This window comes from Pimephales promelas, chromosome 10 (assembly GCF_988280905.1).
Source record: "Pimephales promelas chromosome 10, fPimPro1.hap1.1, whole genome shotgun sequence".
In the NCBI taxonomy this organism is placed as follows: Eukaryota; Metazoa; Chordata; class Actinopteri; order Cypriniformes; family Leuciscidae; genus Pimephales; species Pimephales promelas.
Window position 1 is genome coordinate 35,849,755 of NC_142778.1, and position 18,098 is coordinate 35,867,852.

The window sequence follows — 18,098 nt, forward strand, 5'->3', positions numbered from 1 at the left end:
CATGAAGGAGAAAACCGTCATTTTAAGTCACCATTATGGTGATCAGTGTTTGGGCTCTTATCCTTTTAATCATTAACTTTAAGTTTTGTTTGGCTGCTGTACCCGAGTTATAACGGCCAGATGAGCAAATAGAAAAGGTAATCTGATGGTGTTGGTTATGTTTTAACATAATCATTATTTGACAATCATTTGACCTGAATAACGCATAGAACACAAGTTATTAGTTAGATTTACTTAATTAATTTTAGCAGCACTGGCCTTGTACAACATAATATTTTTCACCTTTCAATGAAATCCAAATAATCAAATCAATAAATCAAATCACAAATAAACACAACAAATTAATTTAAGCGTAAATATAATCGATTCGGCAGAAGACAAAAGATAACGTAGACTATAAACTAACTACACAACGATTCTTTCAGTCTTTGTTTAAAAACATTTTCCCTTAAAAGTAAGACTAGAGCAATAAGGTGCTGTATCGTGAATAAGTAACGGCTGAAGGGCGTTGTTAGGCTCGACGTGAAGCGGAGTAACATATACAGCCGTCTCTTATTCACGATACAGTGCTTGTATTGAGTAACTTATTGCTTTTATAAAACGGTCACCACACAATAAAAAATCTTAACGTAAAAAAATATGTATTAGTGCAACTTTCATGAAGTAAAATCACTAAAAAGCCTTCCTTCCGCTAGAAAAAAATAGTCCCTGACCGTGAACAGAAACAACGATCCAATGTTTAATATGCATAAAGCTCAAATAAAAACAACATAGGAACTGCAGTGTTGCGCAGTGATACATAAAACCGTTGGGTGAAGCGGTCATAGCCGTGTTTTATCATTAATAAAGCAAAGCTTTTGACCAATCAGAATATAGGATTGGGAACTAACTGTTTTATAATAGTTTGCAAGAGCGCGATTATCAACCAAACGAGGCTGATTACAGTAAGTAGACGAGCTTTTCTGTTCGGCTAAAGACATTTAATGTCCTCAACATCCTCTGTAGTCTCATTTAGACACTTGTTAGAAACAAGAGAAGTAAAAGCTTTAAAAAAAATCTGGATATTACTGTATTTTATATATCAGTATAAAACGTAAAAAAAAATAGTAAATGATGCAAGAATGTAAATGGCCAAAATCAGAGATCAGAATGTCTGAATTGAATCACACTGCCCTGACGATTCGACAAATCTTGACAAAAAGGCAGTCCTGAATCTCACAGGTGAATAAAATATGGCCCAGGAGACCATAATAACCAGTTTGAAATACTGCCCACCATTAGTGTGAGGATAAAACCTCTTCGCTCCATTCAGCTCTCCTGGTTTCTCTCATCTTGTGATTTGTCGCTTACTGTCAGAGTTAGCTGGAATATAAATGTGAGGGTAATCAAAAGCTGTCATATGTGCTTGAGAAATGTATTCCCGCCACTATGAGGCACATTATCTATGGGGAAAGAGGCTAGCAATGCCTTTCAGCCAGCATTATCCACACAGAGGGAGAAAATTGAGAATAATTGTAGTGTCAGAGTGTGGTAATGTGAGCACTTGGCGTTTCAATAAACCATGCTGTTTTGTACTGTCATAAGAAAGTCCCATATGACCCTGAGGAACACAATCTGTTCCATTATTAGGAAGAGGAAAAATATAACCTTCCTGGATTATGCAAGTCCCGCATCTCTAGGTTCTGTTGCAGAAGGGAATAAAGAGAGGACTCATTTCAGCAACAGTGGGAGTTTGATGGAGAGTGGTGGTCACATTTCTTTGTGTAAAACCAACACAAATCATTGAAGGTTTTAGGGGTGTTCAGACTAGCTATGTTCCCATCCAAAGTTGCGAATTTGCACTGTTTTTTCATATTAAACTGTTATTCCCTTAAAGGTGGAATACCTAAGAATTTTGCATTAAAATATCCCAAAATCACAAGGCCAGTGTTATTTATTTAGTTAAGATGATAACTTACAATTAGAGCCCGACCGATAAAGCATTTTGAAAATACCGATACCGATATTTTATTTATTTATTTAAACTGGAGATGATTAGTCACAAATTTTGTCATGCTTATTTGAGTTTAGAGAACTGATGCGGATGTTCTTTTAGTTGTTATTCAAGCAATGTATGTTTCGTGACCAACTCAACGAGTGTTGCCAACAGGAACGGTGTAGAGTGCCCTCTGGTGGACAAACTATACAACTCCAACACTCATGACATGGTTCAAGCGTGTTTCGTCCGTTTTTATTTCATTTTTGAAATATTCATTTATCAGCCAATATAACTGGTGATACCGATAGTTTGGAAAATGCCTAATATCGGCCGATAATATCGGCCTGCCTCTACTTACAATATTCCAAATGTCTCAAACAATGTTTAAATCGCGAGAAAATAAAGATTTTAACCAAGAAAACAGGGCGTGTGATCAGGGGTGAGCTGGGAGTCGCCAGTCAATCGCATCATATCCGCGTTACCTCACTTTCCGCTCGTACCGCGTGTAGTCCTGGACAAATGCGGAAGTTGTGCGTTAGCGTCTATCAAGCAACAAACGTCATGCTTGTTTCGCGCATTTGTTATGGAATGGAGCACAATTATTCTTTAGCGATTGCACCTGGTTCTGTCTACAAAGACAAGTTTTGTAAACGCAAACGTCAACGAACGGGTCAACCAAACGACCCAAGAAGAATTTGGGACAAGAGAAATAAAACCAGCTCAACATCGGTGTGGCATTTCCTAAATGGAGAGAACTTTGTGAAAAACTCTAACTAGAAAGAGATGCCGATCTTGCATGTGTTTTACTTGACATGTGAGTAACACCGTGTTCTGTATTGAAATTTCATGTCAGTAAACCATGCAAAACAATTAGTATTATTGTTAGAATGTCTTGTTGTCTATGCTTATGATGTGAGAAATCGTAAGTTCATATTCACCGCGAATACTGTTGGCTGTATCTTAGAAAACGACGTTTATCTGAAAAGTGTTTCCCCTAACATCTGTGATAACTAATTTACTTTTAAAGCTTACTTTTCTTGCGGTTATTTCAGTTTAATGAAAAACAAGCATGTCATTGAACGCAACAGTTATAGAAATCGAACTTTACCTCATCCATGACAACTAATTTTCGATTCCCGTCTGACTGATTTATCCACGGTGGAGTTGAAAACAACAGTTCCCATCATTCCGCGTTCCTCCACGGCGTCATCAAGCAAAGCCGTTGTTGTTGTTTTGAATGTAGCGCTCTCTAGCGGCATAAAATCTTAGGTATTGTAGATTTAACTTAGATGAGTTGATGCATACCTCTCTCGTCTCAGTGCGTGCACTAAATCAATCTAGCTTAGCCCAGTTCATTCATTAGGATCCAAGCAGAGAAGCGACCAAACACCTCCACGTTTTCCCTATTTAAATACAGTTACATGAGTAGTGTAACTCGACCAAGAATGGTGACACAAAATAACTTCCCTGAACAAACCAGTTCATTCATTTGGATCCTAATTTAGTGCACACACAACTCGTCTTAGCTAAGGGAATAACATAGTTTAATAGGAAAAAACGGTGGAGTATCCCTTTAACTACTTATGGGCAGAGATGTATAAAGTACTAGAAACCCGGATTTGAGAAAAAGTACAAGTGCTCTATCAAAAAAGTGACTTGAGTAGAAGTTGAAGTGCTCTTTAAGCACCACACTTAAGTAGAAGTACTGAAGTATTCAACATTTTTTGTACTTAAGTATTGCAAGTAGTTTATTTTAAAATTCACTACTTAAGTACTAAAAGTAAAAGTACAAGTATTGTGTCATGTAATTATTAAAGAAAGCTGTCAAAAGCTTGAACTAGCAATCAAATAACGCGCTTTGGCGGGATACAAATTTGCTTTGGCGGCCATTGCAGGACAACCCCTGCATTAGTTGACAATGTCTGTGTCAATCAATACCATTACCCTATAAAACTGGCGAGCGATTTAGGCAGCATGAAAGCCAACTTGCAACGAATGATTCGTAAAATTTTTATAATTGTAACGAGTAACTAGCAGAACGTTAAAAAAATAACGAAGTAAAAGTATTAAATTCATCGAAAATACCTACTGAAGTAAAAGTAGAAGTATGAGAAAAAACAATACTCTAGTAGAGTACAGATACAGCATTTTAGTACTTAAGTAGTTCTACTTCGTTACTATACATCTCTGCTTATGGGCAAACTGCAATATCGCATTACACATTCACGAATAAATCAGCGTTTCCACTCCATGTGTTCAAGAGAACAAAATCATAACATCCTGGGAAACTGGTCCAAAACCTCTGTAATAAAAATGAAAGTTGGTGCAATCAGGGAAGAAACGCGTCTGTTACAAGGATGTAGGAAATGGCTGTTATTTCCCACATCAGAAACGACAGCATGCAATAAATGTCATGTAGGAGACGCTTCTGGAGGGAATTAAACCAAATGACAGACTTTGGTTCAGGCGTTTCAGAACGATCAAACCAACATTTGAGATACTGTGCTAAATATTACATTATAGAGGAAGTGGACCTCAAAGACCCCAGTTCATGACCCCTTTAAGTTTGCATCCATTGTGATTCTTGTATGCGAGTAAAGAGGTGTCATTAATAAATCAGTGAGTGTGAGATGGTTTAAGCACAGGGGATTGGGGTGACAGCACTTAAAATAGATGTAACTGTGGGGGTAGGGTTTGACCCCGTGACCCCTCAAACCCTCCTACTGTAAAGCTTGCAGAGAGAGTGGACACCCTCTCTAAACTCTCCCTATCAATCCAGCTAAACTGTTGACTCGTGTTTCTGCATTATCATCCCTCTCTTCCAGTCACTAACATGTTTGACAGTGGTGTTCTCCCAATTGGTTATCTTTGTGACACAATATTGGTATGTATATGTAGATCTCTTCGATCTTTTGTATTCAGTGCCCACTTTGCTGAACCCCTCGCCTACATCCACCCACGACTCCACCTATCATGCAGTGAATTCCCAGAGTCTTCTACATGATTATTAACAATAAAGCTAGAATAAAGAAGGACTTTGTTATGAATGATTCACAAATTTTTTAACATAGGCTGCTTACTATAAGATATCTACAAATAACATGTATTCACCAAAGTAAAGTAGAAATAATTGGCTATATATTAATTTAAACGCTTCATGTGCAACCTTTAAGCCCTATTTTTTTTTATTTTTAAAAAATGCAACAGAAATGGTTAACATGCTTGATGTTTTCCCATGTTAAAAAAAAGTATATGCATTTCATTATATGCAATGACATCAAGCGGCAACAGCAGATCTACTCCATCAAGACCAAACATCTCAACTTTATCATATCCATTACATTGCCACGCACTCACATTTTGCATCTGACGTTACAGCTGTCGTTCTGACATAAATATGAGTTCTACAAAGACGTGAGCACCTTTTATGTCGAAATCAAGTATGCATAGACTGGAAATAGATGATATATAAAGTCTTATACTTTCGGACCTTTTTTTTTTGGCTGATTCGCTCGGCTTGAAATCAGGAAAGCAAAAAAAGGTTGTTCTCAAAGTTGAACGTAGACTTAAAAAGCCAGTGTTGGGTGTAACTAATTACTAAGTAATTAGTTACTGTAATTTAATTACTTTTCCCTTGAAAATGTAAAGTAAGGGATTACTCTTAATTTATCTGTAATTTAATTACAGTTACTTCTGATGTAATTGAGGTAAATAGATCAATCCGATCTCACAGCGATTCGTATGCATTTTATGAGGCGTCTAAATATTACGACCGCACTCGTACAAATTTGTACGAATTATTGTAAAATATGTATGAAAAAAGTGTGAAATGTCATGAGATCAATACATTTTGATACATTTAACATCAAAATGTATTGTCTGATGCTAAAAAGTATGTTTTTATAATGTAACCTTCTCCACCTTGGTCAGTTTAAGGATAATTAATACAATCTTATAGTATTTATTTGAAAGAATTAAAACAGATTCATGTTCATCCTTGTATTATTCAGCTGGTTGAGATTGATATGGGATTTTAGAAGTAATTAGTAATTATAAGTAATTAAATACTTTTTAGAGAGAGTAATTAGTACAGTATTCTAATTACACTATTGAAGAGGTAATTAGTAACTAGTAATTAGAGTAACTTACCCAACACTGTAAAAAGCTTAAAGAATCGAGCACTAAAACTTTCATGGCTTTGGCCGATCTGTACAGTAGTGGCAGGCACATTTACTATGACCGAGAACTGAAGTGACAGACACTGGGATCCGTTTCAAGGACTAACTTCACTGAAGCCATGCTGAGAACACAAAGAATACAGCTAGCATGTCTTGTCTTCTGTTCCCGGAGAATAAAGGATAAATAATTAATCTGCTCTCCGCTTCCACACAGAAGCTTGTTTGCCAACCCCACGCTACACCCGAGCAGGGGAGAAAATGATACGCCGTGCTTGGAAAACACTGGAGTCATTTTACCCCACGCGTTCCAATACACAGAAATATGCGTACGAGCTCTTTTGCAGTGACAAATACAAGACTGTCTTGTTTGCAAAGCCTAACCTTTCCCAAGTGTGTGACGTCCGACATTTATTTCACTAATGTGATTCTCCATCTGGGGGCGTCTTGTAGAGCCAAACTCAGGTCATGTAAACATGCAGACAACATAACAGTGAGTTATGAATATATGATATTTACTTTTTGAGCTAAATCAGTACTGTAGAGATATCAAATAGGTTGAACCTCAAGGTATTGGGCTCCATTTCAAAGCAGAGACAAATGGCACACACAATCATTCTAGGTCCATATTTATCTGGTTAAAGTGAGTAATATTTGGATGTGGGGAAATGTTGAACATGACATGAGTAACAGTGGTTGTTAAGGATTCAGGGAACAGCACACACCGAGATAAATTCACCTGCCTACAACGTCAACATGTGTTTGAACGTGTTTTGACTTACTATACTTACCCTCTGAACATAAAGCCCTCCATTTGCTTTTTATGCCACCCTTTCGATATGTAATGCATTTATCATGTCATTTTAAGTATCTGCCAAACTCTAAACCATATGTGACTATTTTTAACTCAATTTTGGGTCAATTATGGACAATTATAAAAATGCAGTTTAAAAATGTAACCCAACGGCTGGGTTCGTACATTTTTGACCCAAAATTGGGTTAAACCAACCCAGCATTTTTTTAGAGTGTAGTATGATGTGACTAATAAATGAACTATATGTAGGGTCACAGTCTTTTTTACACTCTAATTATACATTTTAGTACTGACATTACTATTGGTTTAGGGTTTGGTTTTGTTAAGAGAGAGTTGCATATAATTATGCTCGATTTATATATAACTATTAAAACTCAAACCGAGTTAAAAGACAATTGAGGCAGCGTGCCACTTTAAAAAAATAAAATAAATCACAGTTCTTGAGAATAAGGAAAAGTAACTCGGAAAAGTGGAACTTCTTCCGCCTGGTTCCGTTCAAACGTGCACCTGCTCTCAACAAAGAACGAGACAAATCACTTACTTCAGTTCCTGACTCGAGAGTTTGCTTATAATTCCGCTTTGGGTACAAAGTCAGCCTTGACTCTTTTCATGTAGGCTAAACATAGTGTGTGTATTCTCCTCTACACACGCGTCTCCAGGCTTCTCCTTCCTATGTAAAGCAGTGTTTACTGTGTGTTAACTGTAAGTCTCCGCTCTCATTCAAAAGATCGGGACTGACCGGAGTCAACAGGAGCGGCCGCAAAACCAGGCGCGGATCCGCGGAACGGACTGACAACCACCGAAATCGGTTAGTAGTCTAGTAATAAAAAAAAAAATAAAATAAAAAATAATAAAAATAAAATAAAAATCGTTCCTAAAAGCGTATAATTTCAACACCAAAACTCAGACATTGAGACATTACACGTGGACTTTGAAAGGTGTTTGAAAAGTTAATTGTTAATATATATATATATATATATCACAATTAAAACAATCAATGTGCTTTACAATGTCATTGTGTATACATAATGTACGACGTATAATTATTAATACTTGTTACAATATTTAAAAAAAAAAATGTTTGTTTAATTAATAATAAACATAAGGCTTTATTTTACAGTGTGTCCTTGTTACATACTTACCATAACAGTAAATTATCCAAAATTACAAGCAAGTAACCAAATCTTAATCCTAATCTGTCCGTGAGCACTTAATAAAAATAAATAAATAAATAAATAAAAATGTAATCCTCACTTGTACCCCGAGCGTTTGAACTTTGTATTTTGAGCACTTCTTGTGTTGTTATTGCCTCTTCACAAATGACTTGTTTGATTTAGTCCTCAGATTTGGATAAAAGCGTCTGCTAAATGACTAAATGTAAATGTAAAACCTTTAGGAAGTACATGTTGCTTATTATTACTCAGAACTTAAATATATAATTACACTGTAACAATGACACCTTAAAATAAAGTGTAACCCTTAATTTTAAGGTGTCAGTGTAACAGTGTAATTATGCATTTACGTACTGTGTAGTAATAATTAACAACATACACTGTAAAAAAAATATTGTTTGGTTTAACTTAAAAAAAAAAAAAGTAACCTGGTTGCCTTAAAATTTTAAGTTCATTGAAATGGAAAAATTGAGTTAATACAATGAAGGAGATTAATTTAATCACCAGAAACTCAAAATATTATGTTATCTGAACTACATAAATTATCTCTAAGTTGCTTTGACATAAGAAAAAAAATGTTTTGATTACAATTTTTTTTTACAGTGTATAGGGTTTGGTTTAGGGTTAGTTGTGTGTATAATTTAGTTATCCATGTAACGTGTAAGAAGGACACTACCTTGTTTCTAAAGAAATGTTTATTTTTGTTCTAAACCTAACATGAGAGAGACGTAAAATCAGTTGAGGAGCTCACAATTCCCAGTGTATAATTTGATACGACAAGGAGAGAGGAGTTCTGTCCTCTTCTGTTCCCTCTCCCACGTGAACACAAAGGGCATATCTTCCTGTCACACATCTCTCATCCATCAGTCCTTCCACAGTTTCCACAGGGTTCTCCTGTGTATCCGCCCATGTGCTGAGTCTCAGTTCAAAGTCTGCTAGACTCAGACCCAATGCACCTTACAATTCAAACCGGCTGTCCAATTACAGTCCAGCATCTCTGCCACGGCCACAAGGGACATTTGCACAAAAAAAAAAGTGAAAGGAGGGGGCAGGACACACACCCTCCCTCCCGTGCCCATTAGAATAGATAGACTATTGCCATTGAGAACTGAGGAGAAAGACAAAAGCCTACCAGAGGACCTGCGCTCTCACTGCTGAGGGCCATTAGAGGTTAGTGAAGCTCAGACTAACCAGCCCGGAGACGGTCCGCTCTTATTGGCTGAGTGATCTGTTTGCTCCTCTTCTTCATTTGATAAAGAAAATGAAACCACCAGGAATCCCTTAGAGACAACAGTAATACAACGCAAGTACACTAACTCATTTAGTTGGTACATGCAGAACTAATATATATTCACTATAAAAATCTTTACGTTTAACATTTAAGCTTGAAATATTTTTTATTTTTATATATATATATATATATATTAGGGCTGTCAAATGATTAATTGCATCCAAAATAAAAGTTTGTGTTTACATAATATATGTGGGTGCACTGTGGATAATTATTTTATATATATAAATACACACACATGCTTTTATATATTTAAGAAATATTTTCATGTGTATACTGTTTATAGATTTATGTATAATTTATATTATATCTAAATATTTTATATATAAATAATATTTTTTATATTTTTTGTAGTATTAACATGCATGTGTGTGTATTTATATGTATACAAATTAATTATACACAGTGCACCCACATATATTATGTAAACAAAACTTTTATTTTGGATGCGATTAATCGCAATTAATCGTTTGACAGCCCTAATACATATATAGCCTATATCGATTAATTGAGATTTATCACATCCAATATATATATATATATATATATATATATATATATATATATATATATATACACAAAAACAAACTTTTGTTTAGTATATATGTCTATATACTAAACAAAGTTTCATGTTAATGCCATTAAGTGATATGACAACAAAGGCCAATTTATACTTCTGCGTAGGGTGCGCGCAGTAGGTACGGCGTAGCATACGCACAGACGCGTCCCATACCGCGTACCCTTCCGCGTTGCCTGACGCGCACCTCTTCAAAAATGTAACTACACGTCGCGACGACGCGGACCGCAAGATCGGTGATTGGTCGGCTTGGTAGCGTCGTATTTCCTCATACGCATTTCCGCACGTACCTTCTCACGCATTTCCGCACGTACCATCTCCTCCGACGTCTTCTCTCATTTCTGCCTTTCAGTTTTAGTAATTTCACTAAAATGAACTGTTTTTTCACCCCAATAAGCTCCAACTCCAACATGATCCACTCTCTTTCAGTCGCTATTGCTTGTAGTAACCTAGCCGCGAGGAATCTAAACACAGTGGAACATTAAAACCCTCCGCCGCCTCCTAGCGTTTCGGAGCAGTACTGCAGAGCAACCAATACCTGAACGCAGAAGTATAAATGCTCACAACGGCGTCGCCTACGTGCGAAGCCAACGCCGTACACTACGGCGTACCCTCGACGCAGAAGTATAAATTGGCCTTAAGAGTATATATTTTGAGTAGAAATAACTTCATTTTGCAGGAGAATTGAGGGGTTTTGCCCATTGTGTGTGTGTTTTTTATTTGTGTGTAGAGTTCTGAGAGCATGAGGCATGCTTTCAGAAAATGTGTGTAAATAATGGAAAAAAACTGTAATTAATTAGGAAACAAATTTGATTTCATCTCCACACAAGATAAATGTCTTCATTGCTCAGCTCAATGAACTTTTAATTCAGTTCAATAACAGTGTCACTGTTGCAACGTTCATTAAACATGAATCTGTTCCGGCATAAGCAGCTGCACAGAACTTGATAACAGTGTCCATGTTGCAAAGTCAGCGTCGTTATTCAGCTCAGATTTTGCTCTTATCTAATAGCGTCAGTGCAGTGACACGATTCAAGCACCTTCGAGTCCCGTCTCCGAGTCTGAAGGCCTTTAGGACCCTGAGAATGAGGAGCCCTCGTGTTTCTATAGTAATGGGGATCCCTCCTCCTCCTCATTGTCTCATCGGTAGACCCCCGCTGCCATGTCATCGTGACAAAGCGCTCCCCCAACTCCCCAGGGAAACAGAAAACCCGAGACGTCTGTGGGATATGGATTTATGGGAGGAGGGAAGAGTACAAAGGCTTTCCGGTTGTCGGGAATATTATGACAGCATGAGTGACATCACGGATGGTGTTAAGAGTCTTCATGTTGGGTCAATAACGACATAATTTCTCACGTGAAAGTGCTGCTTCCCTAAGGATAAATACTACGACGCATAACCAACCTTGGATATTTCACTTCTCCTCAGTACGTGATGTCCACTTGAAGAGTTTCTTAAGTGAGACGAGCAGGATGTTGTTCCTCAAGACTTCCCAGCGACTCTCCTCCTTCCACAGGCCTTTCCCTCTCTTCTCCGCTTTCCTCTCGGCCCTCATCAAGCGCTTGTAGAGACTCCAGGAGATCCGAGAGTGAGGGTCCAGACCCACGAGAGGAGACGTCCTCGCCAAACCACGCCGCAAAAGTTCCTCATTCACACAAGTGTTAAAGAGTGAGCCCTAGAAGGAAAAACAGCGTAACGTTTAGATGATATATTTCGTCATTTATACAATCATTCATTTTATTACAAGGTTCCCCACATTTAGTTTTCATTCATGTTTTCCTTATTACTAGATTTTGACCTTTAAAGGTCCAATATGTAAGAATTTTGTAATAAAATATCCAAAAATCACTTGCACAGTGTGATATATTTCCTGCAGTTGTGTACTTACAATATCCCAAAAGTCTCCAAAGTTCTTTTATTTCAGAGAAATTCCAATTTTAAATAAGTTGCCGTCCCGGAAAAAAATGTCGCCTGTCAATGACGCAATATCCGCGCTATCCTGCACTATCCTCGGCTATCCTCGTTTCCGCTCGTACTGCCATAGCCATGACGTAACCATGGCGACAGACGCGGACAACTGCGTAGTGAGTAACGTTTAGCGGCACCCAGTTCTTGTTTCGTTCAAACCAATGCTGCGTTCAAGTCCTCCTGGGAAGTTCGTACGTACGAGGTGGGAAGTCGTGTTTACGACGTGAGGTGCGTTCAAGTCAGTTTCGTCGGAGCAAAATGGCGGTGTACCTTCTTTTAATGAATTACACGAAAATACAGCAAGGTTTGTTAACTCTGCTAATAAAAAAAATGAAGAACAAAGAATGAGCATCAGGTGTGTTTTTCTTTTTATGTTTTTTATTAGCTTATGAAGCCAATGTAAACTCTATCATTAGGTATAATTTTTATATTATAATGATATCATATTTTGTGCAGAGAGCTTGCTTTATAAATGAAAAAGCCTTACAATGTCAATGACTAAACATTGAAATTCAATTAAAATGTACCGTCAACAGACGTTGAATGAACGTTTCTCACTGACACGCCCCCAACTCGTACAGATCGGGGCTTAAAGAAAATCCCGAGCTCCCCACTGGTATTTACGACATTGTGGTGGCGTTCAACTCGTAATTACGATCTATACGAGATGACTTGAACACAGCAATAGACCATGGCAAGCAGACTTTGGGAAAAACAAGGAGAACTAAAATGAGGATCAATATCAGCGTGATGTTTTTGAGATGCCGAGAGCTAGCGTCCGAGACTGACTTCCACTTGACAGAACTTCACGAGTCACGACTTTACAGCTTTATTAGACAGGTGAGCAAATGTACATAAAACAAATCAATGTTATAACGTTAGCTTGACATGATAAAATGCTAGAATATGGTCAGTATGTTATCCTTATGTTGATCTAGCTGCTAGTTTCGTATAGCAAACGAACTAACACGCATTTAAATGCCGTTTAGTGTGATAGTGTAACGGTATACCAAGTGGAACAGCGCTGCGTTTCCCTCACAAGTTAAATTCATCTAATAAACTGACCTGTGTGAGTAATCCAGCACTTGCGTGTAGTTCAATTTCAATTGGATGAAATTTCCTTATTTCTTTATATCCACGGGACTCGCGTGTGATATATGTATCTTATTAGCAATCGCGACCTGCTTCATACCACTGTAATGTTAAAAAACATGAGTGATTTTACTAATCCTTAAACATTATTAGATCCATCAGCTTGACCGCAAGTCCCATCATTCAGCTCGTCACTGCGTCACATACATACGCCTTTGTTATTGGTGGAAACGGCGCCCTCTTGTGGCCAATAAAGTTACATATTGTAGCTTTAAACCTAATTTTTGACATTTTTAATGTTTTGGTTTTGTAGAATGTTTTACTTCATTGGAATGGGACGAAACGTGGCACTTGCTATGTAACACACACACACGCAATCATGGACATGATTCAAAAAGGTTAAATGGTCACGACAAAAAAAATATTAAAGGGATACTCCACCCTTTTTTTGTAAATAGGTTCATTTTACGTCTCCCCCAGAGTTAAACTGTTGAGTTTTACCGTTTTTTGAATCGATTCAGCCGATCTCCGGTTCTGGCGGTACCACTATTAGCATAGCTTAGCATACATCACTGAAGTGGAGAAGACCATTAGCGTTTCTCAAAAAACTGACCAAAGAGTTTCGATATTTTTCCTATTTAAAACTTGACTCTTCTGTAGTTACATCGTGCACTAAGACGTAATGATATGACGCGTGCCGTCAAAAAGACGTTTTCCTCCGTTTTTCCTCTCATTTGTCAAGCTAACAACTATCATGGTGGCATCTGACTGTGTGTGTGTGTGCTGATTTCTCTCACCCTGTTAACTGACACGAGGCAGTGTATGGTCTGGTTCTGTCGAGCGATCAGTCGGAGCCACAGCGTCTCTGCTGGTTTCAGCTGTTGAGCGATCCAGTCGTGCCCTTCTGAGGTCATCTCCACTCCGGCCAGACGGACGTCCAGGACGCTCACGGACTGCCCTGCTGAAGTCAGGACGAGTCGTCACAAACACTCGACCGACAAGAGCATTTCAAAGCGCATTTACGATGGGAAAATAGTTTACGGAGCCACTATAAGCACAGATTTAAAGTCCCTCTGTGGTGAAACTCAAGTAACTCCAGTTGTGAAGTAACACATTACTACAAATTTACAACAAAATTGTTTAATAAGTAACTCAAGTAACTTTGTTTTTGTCTTTATTGACTGACGGCTTTTCACATTTTGAGATAAATCAGGAGTAAGTGCAGAGGCGTTGTGTGTGTGAACATGATGGTATTTATATGAGCATGCCTTTGCTCACCACATTTACACAACAACAGATTCAGTATTTCTTAATAAAATCATTAAAGTCCCCCTGTGATGAAAATCAAGCTTTTACATCTATGTGGTGTTTTTAATATGCTTAAGACAAACCAAGTGTAAATTCATAAGTCGACAGCATTGCTGAGTATTTTCTGTAGTGAACCAAAGCCAGTCTCAAAAACACGGTTTGAGATCACTGGTGTTTCTGACGTCACAAACGACCTTGTAACCAATCAGATCAACGTGTGATCGTCAACGAGTGCATCTCTGAGCTAAGCGAGTGAGTAGGGGCGGGGCTCTTTAGCATATAGAACTACGTATACTAAATGAGGCGAGGGTGTCGAGTTACATTCAAGATATTTTAAGGTGTGAATAATTCTTTTTCCAGGTAAAAAAAAGCTTAAACATGTAATTTTGATGATCAAAGATGAGTTTTAAGGGATAAAACTATTGACTACATTGGGTCTGAGGGGTCTGTTATGTGAGCAAGACTAATTTCCTCATATGATTTCATGCAACCGTCATTTTGAAATGGCTCCAGTGGGAAGAAAACCGGAAGTGTCGCTTTAAATCATATCGTGGCGTGTTGTGTTTAATGTAGAAATGTGTTATTCTAAAAATGTACATACATTTCTTTCATAGTTTAGACTATACAGTTAAATTTTTAAATACATTTTAAGGAACGAACTATATACATATCCTATATTGGATATTAACATTTAATAGTTTAAATCGCGGCAGCAGCTTCAGGTTGGTACATTTGTTTTCTATCTGTACTTCGGGATTCTTCCCACCGGAACCTCGCTTTCGATTTCAAAATGGCAGCTGCGTGAAATCAACGCAGGAGAAAGCTAGATAATATGGTACAAGCTCCACGAGGTCAAGCTTAAAACGGCCATCTGTGAATCACAGTGACATTGACAGATATATAATATAATCCCCTTATCCAACGGGTATAGTGTTAGAAAAGGCACATTAAGATCACATCTAAACTCAATTTGAAGGCATGGCTGGTGCATAATTGAATTACACTGACTGCCTCCCTTCACTAACTGGTTTACTGAAATATGATCTTGTAAATGTGCAAATGTTAATAACCCAGCAGCAATTTGATTCAGTTCTAAAACTAAATAAATCGGCATTTTGCAAAATTAGGAGTGAAACATCAGGACGACGGGAGAGAAGAATCTTTTATGCTTCACTGAATGAAGTTAAAAGACTCATAAGATGAATGGGCTTTGATCCTACTTCTACAACAGCAGCAAGAAGACAACAACTTCTCGACATTTTCCGACACAGCAGGAGATACACAATTATGAAAACTGTTTCTAAGAGAAATGGGCTTTTAAAGATTGAGTTATAATTGAGAGCAGCTGTTCAGATGTACGCGGTGGTCCCTGTGACAGCTGTACAATAATTGTGCAGGCCTACTGATAAAACATTTAATTAAAGTGCGTGAGGGGGTCATGTGTGTGTGTGTGTGTGTGTGTGTCCCCTTACGTTTAGTTTGGAGACGACTGAGCAAAGGGACATAAATCGGAAGGTGTTCCACTTCAAGCCCGTTCTCGGTGATGTTTCTCAGTCTTCCTCTGATGCTAATGTTCTTCTCAATGAACCGAGCTGGAATATCAGAGGCAGAGGCGAATCTTGTAATCTGCAGAGCGAACACGGGGAAATAAAACATTGATATCATCCATGCAGGGCATTGGGAGCCTCTGCTGGTGAATGGCAGCATAACATCATGATGTAGTTATAATAACTGTCACACTGACAGATGGCATTTTCCCCATTGACAACTATTAAAAGTAGCTGTTTTTTATATCAGAAAAACAATGTCCCAATTACCTGACAGATACCAGTAAATAAATAGTCATGATCAAGATTGGCAAGTCTTCGTCGGTTTCTTGAACAAGGAATACAATCTATTTGCAAACAGTTCCGGAAGTAAAAACTCCATTATCATCATAAAGAAATTGATTTTGAATGATAACTTATAAATCTTTGAAGACACAACTGTGACTGTGAGCTACGAGGTTGTTATTTCAGATTATTTTTTTAAAAAATAATCGTGTTTGACAGCGGAATTCCTGGTCAAAAACTACATTACCCACGATGATGTACAATAAATTACACCATTAGAGAGATTTTGAATGATAACTTAAAAGACGTCAACTACTGTCAGCTACGAGGTTGTTATTTCAGTTTATTAAAAAAAAGTTTGACAGCGGAATTCCTGGTGAAAAACTACATTACCCATGATGCTGTAGAGAGTAAAAAAAGCAACACTCTCCAAAATAGCTCTTTAGCTTACTAAAACCGTTAAGAACACACATGTCCTGTCTTTTTATCTGATTTTCCAAAACTGTTTTGCCTCAAATGTCACTGTTGCCTTGCTTTTGGCTTGCTTAGTTGGGGACATTTAATTATTCAACAATATTATTGATCTGTGAAGCTGCTTTGATACAATCTGTATTGTAAAAAGCGCAGTGAATTGAATTGAAAATCAAAGTTTGTAGTCTTGTGAAAAACATAAGACTTGGCAAGCCTAGTCATGATATATAAAAGTAACTTGTCTTTGTGAGAGCCATATGCCAGACAGGAGAAAGTGTAGCGTTATAAATGTAAATTAAATTAAAATAAATAATCAATTTAAACTTTGCAGGATTTGTTTGAAAAGTGTCCAGGCGTTTTAGCCAATCAGTACAACGGGACACGACGCTCTGCGAACATCAACCAATAGCCTGAGTTTGGGGCGTGGCTACTATTTTTTTTGTTTACAGACAACGCCAATGTCGAGTGTCAGGAAGTGCGTGGAAGAAAAGCGCTGTATGTGCATTACCAGCCTGATGCTCCTCGCTATGATGAGAACCCCAGCGATGCCGAGACATGTGCTGATGTTCTGTTGATGAAATATTCGCATGTCACAAGATTAAACAATATAACACTGTGTCCTGCATTAGCAACAGACATTTATAGCTTGTGGTTTACACTCGATACTTGGACAGTCATATTTCTTCACTATTACAATGAAACCAGATGGCATGTACTGGTCAGATATGCTACTTACCCGGACAATAGTTAAGTTATCGTCTGCAAACTGTGATATATGAGCAATGACATTTTTGGAGGGTTTATTGTCCTCGTTCACGTCTGCAGTATCTGATCCTGACGGCATGTTGTTTATAGAGGAAGAACTACAAACGAAGCCCCGCCCACTGTTAAAGGGTAGCAGCTAGGCCAAAATAGACAAACAAGTTTTTATTTCACATACATACAGAAATCTTCAAATGACTGAACCAAATCTTCATTGTATTTTGTTTGTATGTATAAATGCCTTTATTGTATTTTATTTATTTAATTTTTTACATACTTTGGGAATGTTGATAAAAACGTCCCTTTAAACAGTTTACAAGTATTTACAACAGTCCAAAATCACTGCAACTACCCTCTCTCCTCATTATATGACCTTAAACAATAAAAGAGGATATTTAATGAGCGTTACAAAAATAAAGTGAATGTTTATCGGTACAGTACAGTATTTTAAAGGGATACTTTACTCAAAAATGTTGTTTAAAACTTTCAGCTTTCTTTTTCCGTTAAACACTAGTCAGGTTTGAGGGAAAAGATGAAGATGATTGTCATTTTTGGGTGAACGATTTTCATAAATTGTATATTCACGTCGATCAATGACGAACTTTATTTCATATTTTCCGCTTCACTGCTTAAATATCTAATGGGGCGTTTACACCA

The 18,098-nt window shown here is 37.5% G+C and overlaps 2 protein-coding genes across 3 annotated transcripts in view; both read right to left on the reverse strand.

Moving 5' to 3' along the window:
* The window catches only part of plch1 (phospholipase C, eta 1), a 107,281-nt gene extending 99,618 nt beyond the window's left edge, over positions 1-7,663 (reverse strand). Inside the window, exon 1 of the mRNA XM_089116547.1 lies at positions 7,509-7,663. The gene's annotated coding sequence lies outside the window, so the exon portion shown is untranslated. The remainder of the gene's footprint in view (positions 1-7,508) is intronic.
* A 1,156-nt stretch (positions 7,664-8,819) lies between these two features.
* Positions 8,820-17,550, reverse strand: miso1 (mitochondrial inner membrane subdomain organizer 1). Of its 2 annotated transcripts, none has more exons than XM_039683795.2 (5): positions 17,416-17,550; positions 17,188-17,247; positions 15,849-16,002; positions 13,866-14,026; positions 8,820-11,683 (listed from the first exon to the last, which is right to left on the reverse strand). In XM_039683795.2, exons 1-5 carry the CDS (start codon positions 17,521-17,523, stop codon positions 11,423-11,425), a joined length of 744 nt encoding a protein of 247 aa, XP_039539729.2. In that variant the 5' UTR covers positions 17,524-17,550; the 3' UTR covers positions 8,820-11,422. The 2 variants fall into 2 exon arrangements, with proteins under 2 accessions (XP_039539729.2, XP_039539727.2); XM_039683793.2 differs by having other exon boundaries at positions 13,866-14,029.
* Positions 17,551-18,098: the final 548 nt, after the last annotated feature.